Source organism: Colias croceus, chromosome 25, assembly GCF_905220415.1.
Source record: "Colias croceus chromosome 25, ilColCroc2.1".
NCBI lineage: Eukaryota > Metazoa > Arthropoda > Insecta > Lepidoptera > Pieridae > Colias > Colias croceus.
Genome location: NC_059561.1, coordinates 394,052 through 415,943, shown reverse-complemented (window position 1 = coordinate 415,943; position 21,892 = coordinate 394,052). Strand labels below are relative to the sequence as shown.

The 21,892-nt window shown below is 31.4% G+C and overlaps 1 protein-coding gene across 2 annotated transcripts; it reads right to left on the bottom strand.

Annotated features, from left to right (window-relative positions):
- On the bottom strand, nt 1–15,420 carry LOC123703306. Of its 2 annotated transcripts, XM_045651259.1 has the most exons (8): nt 15,003–15,420; nt 8,360–8,700; nt 5,631–5,770; nt 3,916–4,088; nt 3,155–3,344; nt 2,211–2,945; nt 1,749–2,165; nt 1–463 (listed from the first exon to the last, which is right to left on the bottom strand). In XM_045651259.1, exons 1-8 carry the CDS (start codon nt 15,059–15,061, stop codon nt 380–382), a joined length of 2,139 nt encoding a protein of 712 aa, XP_045507215.1. In that variant the 5' UTR covers nt 15,062–15,420; the 3' UTR covers nt 1–379. The 2 variants fall into 2 exon arrangements, with proteins under 2 accessions (XP_045507215.1, XP_045507214.1); XM_045651258.1 differs by having other exon boundaries at nt 1,749–2,945.
- Nucleotides 15,421–21,892: the final 6,472 nt, after the last annotated feature.

Below are 21,892 nucleotides of genomic sequence, written 5' to 3'. Positions count from 1 at the left end.
TTTCAAATATCGTTTATTTCACAAATTGTACTTATTATTGTGTTAATATTTACAATAATTAATTAAATATCACAGATAAGTTAAACATTATAAACTTAGTGAATTGCTTAAAATAAAACTTAAAATTATTAACTTATGTAAACATGAAAACATACAGTCAAGTTGTTAGTCACAGTTTTATAAAGGTATAATAAGTATAGGATAAAAAAGAGCGTGTGTAGCACACGTGTCAGAAGTGAAACTTCTAAATGTATTTTTTAAGTATACATATTTATAAAACATCGAAAAATATTTTATTACTTTATCTCTACATTAACAGCTCTTTCTACACAACACACAAAACTGCATACTTTATGATTCAGTTGTTTTGTATCAACTGTTAAACATACATAGATATAACACAGATAGTAAATGTATAAACGAAGTTGTTTGAAGAAATCGCCGCTTTTGAGAAGTCACCGTCCTAAACAGATAAAATGAAATTCCCATTGTTAATTACATTTATAATATGTACAGAATATAATATATATACTAATAATACATATAAATAATAAAAATAGTACGTCGTATACTTCGACAGAAAGTAAAGCTTTGGAATGTAGACAAGGCATAAATAAGTACGAATAAGGAATAAACCCTATAAATAATTATATAAAAGAAATAAATTCGAAAATAATCCATACTAATATTATAAATGCAAAAGTAACTCTGTCTGTCTGTCTGTTACTCAATCACGCCTTAACTACTAAACCAATTTGCATGAAATTTGGTATAGAGATATTTTGATACCCGAGAAAGGATATAGGTTTTATCCCGGAAATCCCACGGGAACGGGAACTATACGGGTTTTTCTTTCTACTGCGCGGGCGATGCCGCGGGTAAAAAGCTAGTATTCAATAAAATAAAATATCATAATATTAAAATATCCTGTAATATTATTTCAGCTTAAAAATAAAAGGACTTTATATCAAAATCAAATCGATTGAGCTGTTAATTTTTTTATATTTATTTAGTCATTTTTTTTATGCTTCTATAACTATTGAAAGCAACGCCATCTAGTCTAGTTTTAAATAAAGTTTTATATAATTCAGATAAATGAAAACATAAAACAAAGATACGTATTTAGATAATATAAAAAATTAATTAAAAACAAATAATTTTATACATAAATAAAAATTAAAATGTTAATCACATACACACACAGGTAAAGATGTAATAAGCTAAAGTATCAACAAATACATATTATATTTGAAAAGCTCTCGAACAAAAAAGATAAAGAAAAAGCCTTTTCGCACTGAAATGTATATACATAAATCAATATAATATTACTCAGAGCAAAATTTATGTATATTGAGAAATTAGAAACGATTAATTACTTCGCACATATAGTTCCGAAATATATTAATAGCGAAAAGACTTTAAAAAATACTGCAATAAGCAAACATAAAATAACTATAACATGCATATTAAAAAACATAAAGCAAAAATGTTCGAACAATCCTCGTTTAAAATGTTAATTGTTTATGAAAACAAAATAAATTAAAAAAAACAATGCAAGGAAAAAAAAACATCAGAATAACGGAAAATAAAACAGGTAATAAACAAGCGTTAAAAGACAAAGAAAAATATCATCAGTTGAAAAACAACAAAAAACAATTGTTACACAAGCAAAAAAAAAATTAGTGCATCAAAAACAAAAAAACTTTATTGTTAACAAAAAATCACGGATTATAAATATAAATAACAACCTCATCTGACGCATCTGGAGTTAGGAGATGAAATGTTGAATTATCTACAAATTCTTCAAAATATTCAGTCGTAGTTTCTGTTTTAATTTCTAAATTAACACTTCTAGGCTTTTTACTGCTAATACTGTCTTCAGTTGTGATATCTATTTGTGATATATTTGTAGATAGAACGAAAAATTCATCATTTATTTTGTCATTTTCAAATTGTTCATCATTTATTTTGTGATTATAAATTTGTTCATCATTTAGTTTGTGATTCTCAAACAGTTCATCATTTGCTATCTGACTTTCAAATTGTTCATCATTTATTTTGTGATCGTCAAATCGTTTATTTTCTGTTTTGTCAATCTCAGATTGCTCAGCATCTTTTTTATCACTATCAAATTGTTCTTTGTTAATTATTCTGTGATTCTCAAATTGTTCATCATTAGTTTTGTGATTTTCAAATATTTCATCATCAATTTTGTCATTCTCAAATTGTTCATAGTTATTAAATTCTTGACTCGTTGTAGAATCAATTTGAAGTGTTTCTGTTGTACTAAACTGTACTTGTGAATAATTTGTTGTCGATTTTATAGGTTCTGTTGTATATTGTGTTGTTTCTATAGACTCTGTTGTTTGTTGTGTTGTCTTTACAGATTCTGTTGTTTGCTGTGTTGTTGATGTTGTATAATTATCTAAAGTACTAACTAATTCAGTTGTTGTATCAACAACTTGACTTATGACTTCCATTTTGATATTGTTCTTATCATTTTTAGCTATTTCTTTCTCAATTTCATCAGTCGTTCGTATATTTGAAAGCATATCAAAAATAAGACTTTCATTGACTTTTGTTTTATTAAGTTCTTCGTAGCCTTTTTTCATTAATTCTTGTTCTACATTCTTTATTATTTCATGAGTATAATTTTCTGGTGGAATCCAATTATATTCTGGATCTGTTTGTGTTTGTGTTGTGTTTTTAGTTTTATCTATATTAGGTTTTAAGTCCCAAATGTCTGTAGGTTCTGGTATGTATTCGTCTTTTATTTTGTGTGTGTCTTTGGTGTATTTGGCTATGTGTGGACCGAGTGTGGTTTCTACGTAACGTTTTAGTTTGTTACACTTTTCAATAGTGTTGACGTCGTGGGAACTACCCCATATTATTACGCCTGATGCGTTTGATTTGTATAGAGATTGGAGAGCTATTGATAGATCCACCTGTAAGTTTAAAGGTTAATATTTAATATTATAGTTAAAGTGAAATGAAACAATATTGATTTACAATAGTCAAATAACAAAAGAGGTTGAAACAAGATTTTAGTAATTGTAATTAGGTAATATTAGTTTTTGGCTCTACAGATTCAAAAAACAGATATTTTTAATGTAAACCAAAAAAATCTTTCTTCTTTCTTCTTTTCCATACATACCTCCCTCAAAAACCCTCCATCCTGGTACCTATACCAGAAATATGGTAAAATTGGAGTCCCTCGTCTCTTCAGACGAGAGGCTTCCTTCATCCGACCCTGGATGAGGGCAGCCAGCTCTGATGATGAGAGGTCCTGTGAGCTGTATACCGACGGGTATAGAGCTGTGCTTTCCGCCCAGAGCCAGTAGGTCCTGGAATTAACCAAGTGTTTGTTATAATTTTTTAAGTGAAACTTCTTTGGGCGCGTTGAGAGTAAAATTGCAATCCTTCGTCATTCTTCATGGAGGAAGGCGAAGATTTTGGTATGTTTAAGTCTCGTCAAAGAAGTTTCACTTCTGGCACGTATGCTCGGTACTTTTTAACATTCAAACACAGGTAACCCCAGAAGTATGAAAGTTAGTGTTAAGCTAGCTTCCCTCATTCGACCCTGGATGAGGGCAGCCAGCTCTGATGATGAGAGATTCTGCGAGCTGTATACTGATGGGTATAAAGCTGTGCTTTCCATCCAGAGCCGTCCTGGAATGTTTTTTTTTATGTATTGTAACATTTTTCATAGGTATAAATCCTCCAAAACAAATATCTATGCCTGTCTATTTGTCTGTCGACTGTCTGTTAAGCTTAAGAATCTATGTTATCTATGAATAATCTATGAAACAGCCTATTTTTATCGAATTAAAAAAAAAAAACTATTTTTCTCTAAGTACAATGTTTTTATCGTTTTTTTTAACTTAATACTAATTTTTTAAACTAAAAAGAACTTACTCATCATTTTCATTGACCACTTGAGTAGGGCAGCTGTCTATCCCAGTGCTGGCTTTGTTAAAACAATATGGAAACCCGTAGTAGCCCCAAATCGCTTTGGGTCTCAGTTGTTTGGCGGTAGAAATAGTATTCTGCATGAAACGACGGCCTGCTTCTTCGAAACGCTGTTTTGCCTGGAAATGAATGTTTAAACTATATTATATTTTTATTAAATTGTATTTATTTTGGAAGTTGTTTTTAATTGCCATCTTTTTCAACACAAGAGTTCTTTTGGAAGCTGTTAGAAATCGTTAGAGATAGCACACAAGAGCAAATTTTGTCTCCGCAACTATTTTGTATAATGATAATGCCTTCGTCGATAAATTGATACCGATATATTACAATAATTAAATATTTATCAAATCGGACCCGTGATTCCTATAGCGCGTTCAAGCAAACAAACAAACTCATCAGCTTTATATTATTACAGCTTTCCGCCCGCGGCTTCGCCCGCTTCTAAAACCTAATAATTTATATACTAAAACCTTCCTCTTGAATCACTCTATCTATTAAAAAAAACCGCATCGAAATCCGATGCGTAGTTTTGAAGATTTAAGCATACAAAGGGACATAGGGACAGAGAAATCGATTTTTTTTTATACTACGCTACGTAGTGATAGTGAAGATGGTAAGTCCCTATCCTTACTACTAACGCCTACTGCCTAGATTTGGCAGTAGTTAATCTTCAATTTAAAGTAATTGAACCTCACTCGTGATATAATATTATATCAATTAATAACACAGTATATTACAAAATACAATATGTAACACATTCCATGTCCCATTTGTTAATGTAGGTCGCTTGAGCACGCCATGTTGCAATCATATTTATCAAGATTGGGCTATAATTGTCGCTTTAGATTGAGGAATTTGTTTATAAGTGGGATTATTATTAGCAGTTAGTGTTAATTGGAGTAACTATATGGTGATAATTGTAACACAATAAGGAATTTTTCAATTTATACCCGGAATTTTAGTAAATCTTAATATATAAAAATCTCGTGTCACAATGTTTGTCCTCAATGGACTCCTAAACCACTTAACCGATTATAATAAAATTCGCACACCATGTGCAGTTCGATCCAACTTGAGAGATAGGATAGTTTTTATCCCGGAAATCCCTCGGGAACGGGAACTATGCGGGTTTTTCTTTGAAAACGCGGGCGAAGCCGCGGGCAGAAAGCTAGTGATAATATAAATTAACATTCCTAGACAAGTAAAGTATACAATAGGAACATAATTTTTCTATTGGTACGAGTAATTGTTCCTGAGATGAGTGCGTAACACCCAGACACAGAGCAAACATCTATGTTCATCATACAAATATTTGCCCCGGATGGGAATCGAACCCACGACCTCTGGCTTGAAAGGCAGGGTCACTAACAACCGAGACAACCAGTCAGTAAAAAAAAAACATACGAAATAAAAAAAAATGTGTGCGTGTACTAGTGTACACACGTAAGAAGTGAAACTTCTTTATGAACTAATATTTAAAAAATATTTATGATATGCAACTTTACAGAAATACGTCGAATCGCGTGTTAGAGAATTAGAGATAAGAAAAAAATGGCGCGTAACGGAAAAATGTCACGTGTAACGAAAAAATGTTACACTAATTTTTTTCCAACCCCGATGAAGAAGTTTCACTTTTAAAAAACAAATAAAATAAAGTATACCTCAGCAGTAATCCAAGATTTCGGCCACCACCAATGCACTTTTTTCTCGATTTCATAAGATACATCTTTATACGGAACAAGGACTCCGAAGTTTTGTCGGAACACCGGCCGCCATGACTCGAAGTCTATTATTGCTACTCCTGAAATTTACAGAATTTTTTCTATTGGTAAAACATAATTGTTATTGCGCTATGTGAACAAAAAAAAATTTTGTGAAGTGTCGAAATTCTGGCGTTATTGGTGGTATGGTATTTATAAGAACATGAATGTTTTGTGTTTATATATTGACTTAAAAAAACATATAAAACTATGTGTGTAGTTTTTGAATCCTAATAATTATTTAATTAATATATTTCTTAGGCCATTCTCCCATTACGATACGCACAGGCGATTCAAGTATCCTGCAAGTCTCGGAAACTAGTCGCCGCGGAATATCTCACATACATTATGGTGCGAACCAACATACAAATGCCAATTACCATAACCCATTGAGGCCCGAGCGGCCCGATCGGGCCACGACACAATAGATTTTCTATTGTGTCTGTGATTCCGGGGGCTGAGTTAAAACAAAAACATGATTTATATTTATAAAGTTTGATTTTTAAAACGATTTTATTTTGTTCACCCGGGAAGATGCGGTGAATTTATCAAAACAGCGTATCTTTTTGCCTGCCTCATTGAATAGGTATTATTACAACTTATTATAACAGTTTATTTAGATTATTACAAATCATATTCTTTATTAATCGTATATTATATTATTAATCTCTAGTAAACTTATCTAGTATGGTATGCAAAGACAAAGGTGCCTATGTGGTAATAACGGCTATAATAATCTATCATGTGGATAATTTCATTAATAATTACAATCCAATTTACGTTTTTTTACTAACAAACAAGATAAATTTAATTCAGAGCTATCGCGCAAGAACAACTTTTGTCTCCGCAACTATTTTGTCTCTCCCATCAACTCTATGGGGAGTTGCGTCGCTACGTGCGCGCACTTTCTTACTAGTCAATAGAGTTTATGGGAGAGACAAAATAGTTGCGGATACTAAAGTTGCTCTTGTGCGCTAGCTCAAGATGTCTTTAATCTATTAAAAAGTTTATTTGATTTCATAAAAGCAACTTCAGAATTTCTTGCCAGTTCTTCTCTGTAGAAACTTTCCGAGCCAGCGGTAACCAATTTCAATTCAAAAACTTATAGAGGAAGTCTAGTTTAAAGATATATTTGAGTATGGGATTGAGTTTTACTTTGGTATATACTTTGAGTTCGAATTTGAGTTTGAGGTACACTCATCTCAAAGTAAACAAAAACCTCAATTGACTAATAATTCGCGAAGCTAATGTAATAACTAATGATAATAAATGATGATTGCAGGAAGCGAAGCTATAACCTTGGCACGCCTGTTCTAATTGTCTCAGATTTATGGTTATAGACCATTTTATAGTTTCTATGCGTGAGCTTATAGGCTGTTTTTTTAGTATCGAATGTCTGTAGTCGTTTATTTAGCCCTGGTTCTGGAAATCTCTATATAATACTAGTGGTCCGCCCCAGCTTCGCCCGTGGTACATATGAAAAATCGATGTTGGCCGATTCTCAGACTTACCCGATATATGCACAGAAAATTTCATGAGAATCGGTCCAGCCGTTTCGGAGGAGTATGGCAACGAAAACTGTGACACGAGAATTTTATATATTAGAAAAATCGTCAAATGTTGCTAAGCGCAAATCTCGAGAACAGCTGAACCGATTTCGTTATTATTTTTTTATAATATTCCTTGAAGTACGAGGATGGTTCTTATGGAGAGAAAATGTAAATATATATCACAGGCGAAGCCGGGTGGACCGCTGGTTTCACATAAAATTATAATTTATTTAATATTAATTTATTATTGTTAATCATTTCACGGTAACGATATAACGGTAAAATACCTGAATAATTAAAGGTTCTTTTTACACAAAATTGACATAATAATATGTGGTGTAAGATATACAATTTTATAAAAATAAAATTATAATTACTAAACAAACAAACTCTGTTTGATGAATTTTAAAATAATCAAAATCATAATTATTATTATTGTATGCACAATTCAAAAATACTTAGGTACAAAAATAATCAAAACCTACTTACGAAAACTTAACAAAGTAAGTAACTAAAAACTATAAAAATATATGAAATTAAATCGGGATTTAAACCCGTAAATTATGACAAAGCATTTAAATCCGTTATATTTTTATCACATACAGGAAGCAGATATATAGGTATATGGGTCAGTTATGTAATAGGAATTGTTTACGCGATCAATTAACGCTTTATAATTGTTCTATGTGTTTGTTTGTCTTGGTTGTTTTGATTGATATATACTAGCTGAGTTATGTGGCTTTGCTTGCGTTTTAATGGTTAATAGGTTGACAAGTTTCATATTATGTTTTATTTAATGGGTAGTAAACCATTTAGATGTTAATAACATAAATTTTTCTGAAATAAAAATGTGCAATTGCCATACTCATAGTCTTTTTTGCTATATCGGTGTTACGAACAAGAGATCCTGGGTTCGATTCTATAAAGAATTAGTCAACAAAATCTAAACTTAATCATTTAAACATGACAAATATCTACTCCATACAAGGGAATAGGTGACTTAAAATAGGCCAATATATAAAGAAAAAAGAAAATCGCCACTCGACATGAAAAATATGTCAAGTGCAGATTAAAAATTACCGTTAAAATCTGGGTCAGGTATACTCTGCGACACAGCATTCTTGAACGCATCCAAATGAAGTTCGAGGGCTCCCTCTTGCGGCACGCCGCCATTTCTAAACTTAAATTTCCCGCTGCTTTCATTCTTAAAAAGCGCGGGAAAGAGCCCCGGATCGTACAAGATGGCGATCTTTTCGCCTAGAAAACTGTCATCTTTATTTTGAATTATTCCGTATTTGTCATGTAGATTGTCGAATGGTATTTTCTTGGATTTGCACTGCATTGTCGGCACGTTCCAGTAGACTCGGAAGGGCTTTTTGTCTCGCGGGACGTCCTCTGGCATCTCGATGACGTAATAATTGCTGGAACAAGTCAAACGTACTGGTTATGCTGCATTTTTGTTGTGTTACGTGATTGGAGAGGTTTGAATTCTTTATTGTTTGAAGGGGCTTTGTTATTTCAGAATAAATGCCCTTAGTTATAATATAAGTGTTACGGATATTATTGTACTACTAGCCGCGCCGCGCGGTTTCACCCGCGTGGTTTCCCTCCTGTTGGTCCTAGCGAGATGATATAATTATATAGAGTTATAGACTATAAGCCTTCCTCGATAAATGGACTATCTAACACCGAAAGAATTTTTCAAATCAGACTCAGTTCCTGAGATTAGCGCGTTCAAACAAACAAACAAACTTCAGCTCTATAATATTAGTATAGATTGTGTGCAGGTATTAAATACTACATTTTTCAGTTCTAAATTACGATTAGGATTTAAACTAACTTATTATACCTACATAGGGAAAAATACACTTACAATACAAGTAGATACTAGGTTTTGTACGCATGTACAAAATGAAATAAACATAAAAATACATCGTCCTAGTTTAATTCAAAAACCTAATAAGAAACATAATTATTAGAGAAACATGTGAAATCCATACTACCCGCAGAACATATAAAAGAGGTTTTATATGTTCTGTGATACTATCTGTCCTATACTTATTAAAAAAAAAAACATTTTTTTACTATTAGCAGCCCTATTTTTCTCCAAGTTGGCAGCCCTATCAACATTTGTGTCTAGGCCTACATACATTGCTCATTACCTTGACATTGTATAGTTCAGTCACCTGTTACGTATTTGCGTATACTTTGTACATTTTTAACTCAATCGCTATGTACTTAGAGCTTAATTTTGAGCGTGAAAGCTTATGATTTTTATGCGTATTTGTTTACGTTGATATTGTTTTGTTTACTTATTTACCTAAACAAAACATTGATAAAAATATTAACCGAGCTACTTAAAAACTTTTATAACTAGTACCTACTGTAAAACATTTAATATTATATCTATCAATATAATAGTTTAAAAGCTCCAGTCTTTCTCAAAATATAACGTCTTACCTCCTAAACGGATGAACCGCTTTTAAATTCAGCATTCGCATAAAATATAATCTGCATTGCGAAATAACTCAAGAGCAAAAAGCGAAATGAAAAATATTTATAACTATTGTATTACACTGCTAAAAGCATTAATACAGTCATACAGAAATTCCTTAACGTCAATATAAATTATCTTTTACACTCATTGAGATTTGAATGAATCAAGTGACCTCTTTATTCGCTAACCAGCAATCAAACCCAGTTTTATCTGGCTCCAGATATATTCTTTACTAGCTGTTCCCCGCTGTTTCACCCACATTGCTCTGCTCCTGTTGGTCTTAGCGTGATGATATAATAGAGCCTATAGCCTTCCTCGATAAATGGGCTATCTAGCACCGAAATAATTTTTGAAATCGGACCAGTAGTTCCTGAGATTAGCGCGTTCAAACAAACAAACTTTTCAGCTTTATAATATTAGTATAGATATATCTAAAGCCCCATTGGGCTACCGGCTTTACCATTTTATACTATGGCTCTACGCAGTTTGTATTCGTAGATTATAGTACTACTTATAGTAAGCATACATTGGATTAACCCGGTTTAACCCAGATAGAGGTTCAAATAGAGAATGTATATTCATTTCTAAATAATAATCTATTTTCAATAATATGTATTATATGTCTATTCCTTCAAAGTAAAAAAATAGAGTAATAAGTTTATAAAGTTGTTTAATATAGAAGAGAAAGAAAGTTCTAGATTACAACCCAATTTCTACATTCGTTCACCAATAGGAAACTACATTTTTCAGACATATTGATTTTTATCCGGGACAAAACCAGTGAGGAACTAATCTATACTAATATTATAAAGCTGAAGAGTTTGTTTGTTTGAACGGGCTAATCTCAGGAACTACTGGTCCGATTTGAAAAATTCTGTCGGTGTTAGATAGCCCATTTATCGAGAAAAACTATAGGGCATAGGCTATAATATATTATCATGACGTTAAGACCAACAGGAGCGGAGCAATGTGGATAAAACCGCGGGGCATAGCTAGTTTTTAATATTGTGGGTCTATAATATACCCAGATTGCGCACGATCGGTACAACCTCGCTTCCCACGTACTAAGGCCCTGTATATCTAACTACATATTACATACACGGATGTTAATTGTCTCAGTAAATGTATATTATATGTCTTTGTATATATGATAGTAAAGGCATAAGGTTTCAGTGCAGGTTTGTGAAGGTCAGGTCTATTGTTTTTATCCCTTGCTAATCTCAACATGCTAAAACCTCTATGTTCTATTTAAACCGGTAATAAGTATGTTTAACAATCGTTAACGATATAAAATTTACCTACTTGAAAACTGGGCCTATTAAAAATGTTGTGCTAGTTACTGGTTTTGGAAAAAATAAATAAATAATTTATTGACATAAAAATCGTCATTTGGGTCATTTTAAGCTCATCTTTACTACAGGAATCCACAGCGCTGGCTAGGAACAGTTTGGCAAATGTATTTTTTTTGTTTTTGAATACTTACCTAATGCTTAAGTTTCGCGATATTTCATTCAACCGTATTTTATAATGTCAACCGTGCTTAAAAAAGATGAGGTTCAAATTTCAATTGTTTTTTGGGTTTGTTACCTCAGAACTTTTGACTGGGTGAACTGCTTTTGATAATTCTTCTTTTATTTAAAAGCTTATGCCTTCCAGTTGGTCCCATTTAATTTACTAGTTCTGACCACGTTCTGACCATTCGAAGACGGTTTAATTTTTTGAAAAAAAAAAAATTTTTTTTTGCAGATGTCATGTAATTTTCTGCACGTCCATACTCCTGACATTAATTACAGATTTGACTGCCCATAGCTGCTATTCTAATACAAACCTCACTCATTTTCCTGACCTACGTAACCACAATAAAGGTCACTAAACTGCACTAGTAAACAATATGATGCTGCAGAGATAACCATCGAGATAACGCGGAAGAAAACAAAGGAATGAGTCATAAGTCATTTGTTCAGAGTACTTGAAAGGTCAGCAGGAGATCGGACATATGTTTTACTGGCTTTAACCTGCGGTTTTGCTTGCGTCAATATAACTATCACAGATCACTACCTATACATATTATAATATGTGCTATATATATAAGTCACTTTCATTACACAATTTAAACAAAGTCCTCCGTGTCTGTCTGTCTGTATGTATGTGATAAACTCAATAAATACTGAATCGATTTTTATTCTATTTTAAGCAATGGATAGGCGTGGTTCTCAAGATTTTAGTATAGGTATAATATAAGTTTTTAACAACGCAGGTGAAGTCTCGAATAGAAACCTAGGGCGTGGAGAAAAGGCTTATCTAGATTTGTTTGAACGAGCTGATCTCGGGAACTACTGGTACTACTACCTACTAACTAAGTAGTTTTTATTTTAATGCTGCAATAGGGGAGCGCTTGGCCACGATCTCGCCTGATGGTAAGCTGAGATGCGGCCTAGTTTTTAATTGTAATGTCCATATTGTAATTTAAACATTACTTATATAACCTAGGGTTTTATGTAAGCCATTTTAAATCGGATGTCTTGGCTGATCATCAAGTGTTATCAATATACAGCCAAAAATACTGACCTTAGTAACATCGTTTAGATCTTGGAATTTTGAGAGGTAGAACATTGCATTATGTTAATAGATAAACAATTTTAACTAACCTAATTATGTTTTTTAAGTCTAGTAAATTGTAGAGTTTGGTATATATCGTCTATAAATATTATATTGAATTATATTAACTACTAGCTGTACCGCGCGGTTTCACCCGCATTGCTCCGTTCCTGTTGGTCTTAGCGTCATAATATATATAGACTTCCTCGATAAATGAGCTATCTAACACCGAAAGAAGAACTATTTTCTTGATTAGCGCGTTCAAACAAACAAACTCTTCAGCTTTATAATATTAGTAGAGATTTACGATAATCTCACGATTATTAATAGCTTAGAGCAAGATTAATAGGATCCAGTATTATTTCCAAATTATTTTTTTCATTCTGAATTTAATGAATTCTAATATTAATTGAGAGATGAAATTTTGAGTTTTGTCCACATGGCCATAATTAATTGCTCTAGCTAAACACAACAAAAAGCGGTCTTAACTCCATTACGTAATACTAATACTCATCTCAATATACTCAAGTAGGTACTATTTTTAGATCAGTATTATTCCATATAAACCAAAACAAAACGATGACGTCACAGGGCAAAGCACTTACCGTAATTAACGAAATATTGGCAGGCCTGGAAGAACTAAATATAACATTTCTTTGTTACCGAAAAGAAAGCGGAAGTTTTTATTATAAATGTGCTGTATTTGTATGTTTATTGGTATTTTATTTTAAGGAAAAAACTACGTGAAATTGAGTGTGTCTTCCTAACTGAAGATATCAACAAAGGGTTTTAAAATTGACAAAATGTAAGTCAGTAATACATAAAGAAAATAATCTCATTCATCGATGTATGAATGTAGGTAGTTAAAGAATAAAGATTGTTACATTTCTTAGACATAATATTCTTAAGTATTTTATTTATAAGATGCACCTTTTTCGAGATTCGCGATATAATAATTAGTGTCAAAAGTAAAAACTTTCACTCTATAAGTATGTAGCTCTAGCAAATTTTTTCTTTACATAATATTTTCATTATTTCTTGCGTTCTCATAACGAAAGAATCGCCAATCGACACATTATTGAAAACTGACAGACATACAATCCTACATTAAAATTTTATGTAACTTTTACCTTAAACGACAATGTTCTATTAGTAACATGAATTTACAAAAATCCGTATGTCAACTCTATTCATTGTACACAGTGTACCCTAACATTTATTTTACCAAATCGTATATTTACAAATCAAATTATTAAATATGTGCGTTTAAATACGTAATATTTATAAATAATAGGAAGTACGGAAGAGAAACGATTGACATTGAATTATATACTATATTTACACGTCTCACCTAAATATTGTGCTTGCAACACAAATATTGTACTTACGCGGATTTCATTATTTATAGTCATAGATGATTATTACCATCTATACTTATTAATATACTTAATATTATAAAGCTGAAGAGTTCATTTGTTTGTTTGAACGCGCTAATCTAAAGGACCTACTGGTTTTGAAAAATTCTTTCGGTGTTAGATAGACCATTTATCGAGGAAGGCTATAATAGGCTAGGTAGGTATATTATAATATAATCAGGCTTAGATGATGGAGCAATGCGGGTGTAATCGCGGGGCACTGCTTGTTTTAGCATAAAAAATAAGTCGTTATTCCATTATTCATGTTTATCTTACGGGTTATTTTTTAATAATTATTTAATTACTCTTTCTTCGTAATTTTGTAACTTTTGACACGAAAAAATATAACTCATATTCTACTTTTATAATATTTATCTATGTGTTCTTATAGATTTAGATTATTTTCTTTCAAAACCTAACTTCATTAAAAATCTTTTTCATATGCCTGTTTATATTTTTGTATGTTTAATAAAAATAATATTTATTATATATGTACTTAGGTCAGTAATAAAAAATCTCTTAAATATGTTAAAAGTTCGTTCATCTACAATTCTACAAACATTAATTAAAAACTAAACATTATTGTTTACATTCCGATAAAATACATTCGTTGTAAACGTAAATATTTATTTATTCTTGTTTTTAACATAAATCGGAATTCGGAATAACAATTGTTTTTATTTTATTAGTATGATAAGGTGTTTCTTTGTTTTTATTATTTTAGATTTCTCAGAATATAATATATTTATATTTGTTTGAAATACGGTTTTCATTCTGTTTCCTTGAAAAACCATTTCAATAAATTTTTTAATAAATTTATCTCTCTTATATATAATACAACTAGCTTTCCGCCCACGGCTTTGCCCGCTTTGTCTAAAACCTAATAAATTATATACTAAAACCTTTCTCGAGAACCGCATTCTTTCTATTAAAAAACTACTTAGTACACTACAGACTATTAAGTGATTTTTCTGTATTATATTTATTTATACGTAGGTACGTGGGTAATGTAGATGGGCAATATATTTTAAAGTACTTAGATAAGCTAATAGTAATAGCACTTAGTTACCTTATCTTAATGCATTTTATAATTAGGTACTAAAAAAAATCTATACATAAGTTACCTTATAAAATAAAAATTTAATTTCTTAATAATAATCTTTAATCTTTTATTAATAAATCTTTAATTCCTAAATAAAAAAGCTAACCTTACCTTTCATCGTCACATCGCACAGCGTAGCGCGCCAAAATTAAAAACAACAAAAACTTCATTTTAAATGTCACTATGAAAAGGGCAGCCGTTTATAAATAGTCTTTTCCACCATGATAGTCTGATATTTTATTATTTTCTATCTAAAAAATTCAATAATTATCCTCGCTGTAAATTGAACATAAAAAAAATATTTCAAATTAAGTATTTCAAAAACGTTCCAATCATTTTTTTTTTTAATTGACAAGGCAATGACTTTTGTTGTAACAAAAAGAAAAAAATAAGACCACAGCCACGATTCATTCATAAAATTCGAAAATTAAAAAAATCATTTTGTCAATGCGCGCGTAATTTCCCGCCAAATGATGTTCACGCTCGATGCGTTCAGTAACCACGGTTGGTCGCGACTCTAGACGCGACAGCACACAACGATATTAAATACTTCAGTCTGGTTTAAGGCTTGCGGCCACTGACAGCATAAAGCATGTTAAGATTTATCTTAAAATTATTTGTTTATTGTTATCTCATTTTATCATAGCTCTTTTGTTTCTTATTTTCCCTTTAGAATAAGTTTGCTTTGTAATAAAGAATAATTTCTACTTTCTTTCCAGAAATACTAGAAATAAAATTTTTTCTTAAAGAAATTGCTGAAAAAATTATTGATAATTATTTTTATTAACAAGAGATGAGATTTGAGATTAACCACAGATAATATTATAATACACTTACTAGTAGCACGTAGTATATTATTATTAGTCTGTGTTAGTAGTGTTACCTTAAAAACTTACGTAGCATTTATTCAATTATTTTTTTCATATCATTGGACGTAATATAGGTACTACTTATTTTCTACTAGCTTTCCACCCGTGGCATCGCCCGCGCAGTCAAAGAAAACCCCGCATAGTTCCAGTTCCCGTGGGATTTCCTGGATAAAACCTATCCTATGCCCTTTCTCGGGTATCTAAATATGTCTTTACCAAATTTCATGCAAATTGGTTGAGTGTTAAGGCGTGATTGAGTAACAGACAGACAGAGTTACTTTCGCATTTATAATATTAGTGTGGATAAAGTTGTAGTTTTCGTGAAAATTGTCATGGCCGAAAAACTCGCTCAGAATTACAAGTAAAATAATACAGTCTTAACTGGACACTAACCCTTACCTTGAGAACCTATAACTAAATAAGATCATTGTTTACAAGAACAAACGCGGTATGAATGAATAAATATTAATGAATAAAAGGAACGATTTGAATCTTTCTCTGTAAGGAATACATTGATATGTCAGAGAATAAAATAATTGTCATGTACATACAAATTACAATACATATTTATTATCTGTAACATAATAGACAATACTACTATTATTTACTCTGTGCCATTATAAAAAATGTAAAATGTATTTTCATGAAAAAAAATCATATTATCGGTAGAGCGAATTTTTTTAAACGAAGAACTTGTGTCATATTTTTTGATATTTTAAAAATGAATTGAATCAATTCGAATTTCGAATTGATCGAAAACTATGCATTTTTTAATACAACAATTGGAGGAGATAATATGTATATATGACAATATAAATCCGGTATAATAATTATTTTGAAAAAAAATGTGTCTATTTGATAAAATAAATATTAAACAGGTACGAAAGTACTAAGTATTATTTACTAAAGAATAGCTCTTGGAAAGTTCTATGTGTAGACAATAATATATAGTAATACCTAAATACTCACATCATCAAAAGAGGGAATCCTTATTTCTCAATACAATATAGCTAATTGAAAATATGAATTTTAGTTTAATTTCAAAGAACGAATTCGAAATAGTTATATGAAATGTGGAATTATTATTGTTATCAGCTATATTCTTGAAAAAAAAAACAATTAAGGATAATATATGATAATTTTTTAAGCCAAGTAAGTAAACACGCTCTTTTGCAAATGTGACATTTTTAATCTATACCACAGAATAATAACTAGTAGCTTATAGCTAGCTATATTATAAAGTTTCTTTGTTTGTTTGTTTGCGCTAATCTCAGAATGGTCAGATTTGAAAAATTATTTCGGTCTTAGAGCCCATTCATCGAGGAAGGCTATAGGCTATATATTAGGTATCAATTATCATCACGCTCAGACCAACAGGAGTAACCATGCGGGTAACACCGCGGAGCGCAGCGTGTAGTTATATTACTCAATCATCAACCAGAGACAAGAAATCTCATATGGTGATATTCCGCAATCCGATTAAAGTGTAATCAACCCATTTCTTAATAAGTAAACAGCCATGTTGAATATAAGCAAATTCCATTTGTAACTTGATGTTTGAATATCGTAAATTTAAATCCTCTATATGATGCCTTAATTTCAAAATATATTATTGTTTTGACACCTTTTCTAATCTGTGGAAATGTTTTTCTCGTGCTGGTTGACTTGTTATCAGTTTATTGTTTTATAATGCTTACTATAATATTGAACTTGTTAGATTCCTTAGATTTTAGTTTTAGATGTACAAGGTTTTTAGAAAATAAAACTGTTTTTCTGTTTATTTAGACATTTTTATTTTGACGACTGTAATTATCTGTGTCCCACTGCATGTCATGTGAAAAAATATTAATACAACGGTTATTCTGCTTTTCTATACCATAGAGATATAAAAAGCGATGCAGCCGCTCTATAATTAGAAAAGTTATTTCCATAAAGTAATGAATATTAAAAAAAAGATTAAAGAGCTCTGGCGGGTTACGAGTGGCCGAGTTGGTCAGGCATCCGCCCCGGAATGGCGCGAAAGGATGCGGGTTCGAGTCCCGTGATCGAATTTTTTCTATTCTTTATTTTATACTAGCTTACCGCCCGCGCTTTGTCTAAAACTTAATAAATTATATACTAAAACCTTCCTCTTGAATCACTCTATCTATTAAAAAAACTGCATCAAAATCCGTTGCCTCATTGAGCCCCGAGCGGCCCGATCGGACCACGACGCAATAGATTTTCTATTGTGTCTGTGATTCCGGGGGCTGAGTTATTAAAAGATTTAAGCATACAAAGGGACATAGAGATAGAGAAAGCGACTTTGTTTTATAGTTTATACTATGTAGTGATGATTAGTTAAGATATTTCCTTTCTTTTCCTTTAATTCAGGTTTGCTTGCAGTTTATAATAATATATAGATTTAGATTATTACGAAACTAGTTTTATAATGCTACAGCGTACATATTCGTAAACAAGGTAAAGAAACAGCTAATAGTCGATAATTGTGGTATAATTTAACGTCATTGCTCCTCATGACGATCGTTGATCAGTTTCCGATGGTCTTGCATAACCAGTTAATATCAAGCTTATGTAATGAGAAGGATGTTGTTACTAGCCAACACAGTTACCTTTTTCGTTAAAAATATGACTGAGTTTCCCCTTTGGTATAATAAATCGTAATCATATGAATAAGATCATTAGTTTGCAAGGTGTTATTGAATTTTATATATTTTAAAATTAAAGTGTAACAATTTTCAAATAAACTTTTGTAAGTACTTGAGTATCTCGGGAAGGCAAATAACCCTGAAACACAGCGAAAGCTATAATATTAGAAGTTTGGCGTCTTTATATTTTGTGTAATGTATGTAGATACCTTATATTATCTTGTTAAATACAGAATATTTTAATAAAAAAGAATATTTTATTTTATTTTGTAATAATCAGCGTGTTCTGTTCAATCATTGCATGCACATTATGAATGGTTATGGATATATACTCTTTTCATATTATAACAACGCAATGCCGAATATAAGTTTCATCGCGATACGTGCAGTGGAAGACTGTTCATAGCCCTTACAAATCGAAGGTCTAACCAACCACCTATTCTACTACATATAGATAAACGTGGAAATAATAAAATCAAACGACATAGCATTTAAACGGTAGATAATAAATTCTGTTAACCCACTTCGGAAAAGGTTAAAAAACAAATAAAGTTGGAAAAGTTTACGCCGCTTTTAAATTGAGTTCAATCGAATGAACGATAAGTCAATTCGTTGTAGCTCTAGAATTGATCAGTTTGATTTGTTTTAATTCTGCTTTTATATGAAACTAGCTGCTTTTCACGATTTCACCCTATGCTACAAGGTATTATTATAGTTGTCTGGTAGAAATCGCTCATGAGCGACAAGACCGCCTACTCTTGTGCTGTTTTTTATGTCTTTCAGTCAACTTCATCTGCGTGTACAATAAAGTATTTTTATTTATTTATTTACCTATTAGGTAAATATTATCATCAACCAATACACGTTCCCACTGCTGGGACACGGGCCTCCTATGAGGGTACTGAGATCATAATCCACCACGCTGGCCAAGTGCGGGCAGATGTCACGCATTCGAACTTTTGATTCGACATGTCAATTTCCTCACGATGCTTTCTTTTGAGGAGTAGTGATGTACATGCGCAGATAAATTGAAAAATCACTTAGTATCGACTTATCGATTTGAAGTCGGATGTCCTGTCCACTGAGCCACCAGTGCTCTAGGTAAATATATAGCTTGGTATTCTTGGTAATGGTATTTAATATTTATTGTATAAGTACGTAGAAACAAGTATACATACGTATGCATATTTGAACCTTTCCCTTGTTTTGAAAGGTATATATTATTATATGTTTCTTCGAACCTTTTCTTGTTTTTGTTACATTGACCGCTTTTTAAGCTGTAAACGTCAGATAATAAATATAGTACTATTACTATAAACCCTATTTTACCCCTTCTTTGGCATATAATGATAATATACAGTTACATATTTTGTAATTAAATTGTAATACTGACATTATTAAAAAGAGCAACTATAGAGTTTCTTGTCGGTTTTTCTCCATAGATAGGTACTGCTTTCCGGATCGGTGGTAGGTAAATGTTAAAACTATTACGTTTCAAAAGTGCTTCTCGAAGAAGTCTAATTGAATACATAAATGTTTCAGTTTGAGTTTGTTTGAGTTTAACACAGTTTACATTACATCTATTTAAAATTCAAGTACCAATTGGTTACACCTTATCAGTTATCACAGGATGAGTGCTCTCGTTTTCCATTCTACCCCTATCTTATCAATAAGTATGTCTTGAATCTAATTGCTTGAGTTAATTCCGGTTGTAAGACATAGTTGATAGTTACGTTTGTAATACAGCTTTTTGTTTGCGGTTTTACTTGTGTGGAATTTCGACTAATATTATAAATACGATTTGGATGTTTGTTACTCTTTCACGAATAAACTGCTGGACGGATTTGGATGAAACTCTATAGTAGAGTTATGTATTTTAAAATAACACATGTGCTGAGGCACATGGCTATAAGGCCATGGCTATATGGCTATAATGTCATTACGCTTGGACCAATAGGAGCGAAGAAATGCGGGCAAAACCGCGGGGCACAGCTAGTACCTAGTAGATATAATTGTATGAATGGCCAGAAACAAAAATATGCAAAGAATAAAAATATATTTTCGGCATGTTATAAATAACAAATTTCACTTTTTATTGTTATCAATGTAAACCAGCTGGAAGTCGTTAAACACATGCGCTTTGTTGGAGATCCGTGAATTATTTTGTTTGTTTGTTCATGTTATTTTACGTACACACAAAACAATCGATTTATTTTGAATGAAACAAGTGTCCTTTCTCAGGACTTTTTTATCGATTTAATTAAAGTAAAATATTATTTAAAATATATTATTATGTTGTTCTCGTATTACAATGCGGATTTGTCGATGTGTGATTCATCGCGAAACGCAGTGGAACGCGGGTAGAGCTGATTTAAATCTTACCTGTATCACAGTATAAATATTATTTCCTGTATTATGTACTAGCGGTCCGCCCCGGCTTCGCCCGTGGTACATATTTCGCAATAAAAGGTAGCCTATGTTCTTTCTCATCGTCTAAAGATTGTCGGTGCCAAATTTCATCAAAATCGGTCTAGTAGTTTCCTCTTTATAATATTAGTGTAGATCAGACACATTTTGATTATAAAACACAATTACACCATGAACAATTGAACACATAATATTATTATTTTTTGTGCTATTTTAAAACTCTGCATTCGTAGTTTGTTAATTTCATCTGAATGTGTAAACTAGTGAGATGTATTATATTTGGAAAAATAAAAAAAGAGTGTGTGTAGATACTTATGTACACGCGTTAAAAGTTATACTTCTTTGGCGTATGGAAAAAATACTAGAATATACAACTTGAACATAGTTATCAATTTTCATACCACCTAGAACTAACTTCATGCTGTTAAATTTAGGTGTCGGTGTGCGCGCGCATCGTAAAAATTCACTCTCATCATTTTTCTCCATCGCGCCAAAAGAAGTATAACTTCAAAAAATTGCATTTAACATTATTTGGAATTCAAATAACTAATCTAAATCATTTCAAAAACCTAGTAGTTACTTGATCGTTCTCGAGATACGCATAATCAAACAAAAACTATTAAATTAATAATGCATACAGAACCGCAAATACTATTTCATAATTAAATTAACATTAAACGAATCTCCATGTGTGGCCTAGTTTTCGGTCTCCTACTGATCATGTAAATCATTTTAGGCTAAGATCATTGATCTCTTTAATAATACCTACACCATGTTGTGGTGTTTTTAAGTTATTGTATAAATAACATGTCGATTAAACGAACTTTATATCATGCTATTTTGGTCTATATTTTGAATTATGAGAAAACTTTTCCCAGAATTAAACGTAATCTAAAAAAAAAAAAAATAGAAATATCTACAATGTTATACATTGTATCAGGAATATGTGTGAAAAACTCATATTATAAGATTGTAAATATTTTTAGACTGCTGGTAGGATTTCAAATTTTCATGTACCTGTTCAGAATAATTTTGACTTAAAAACATCATGAATAAA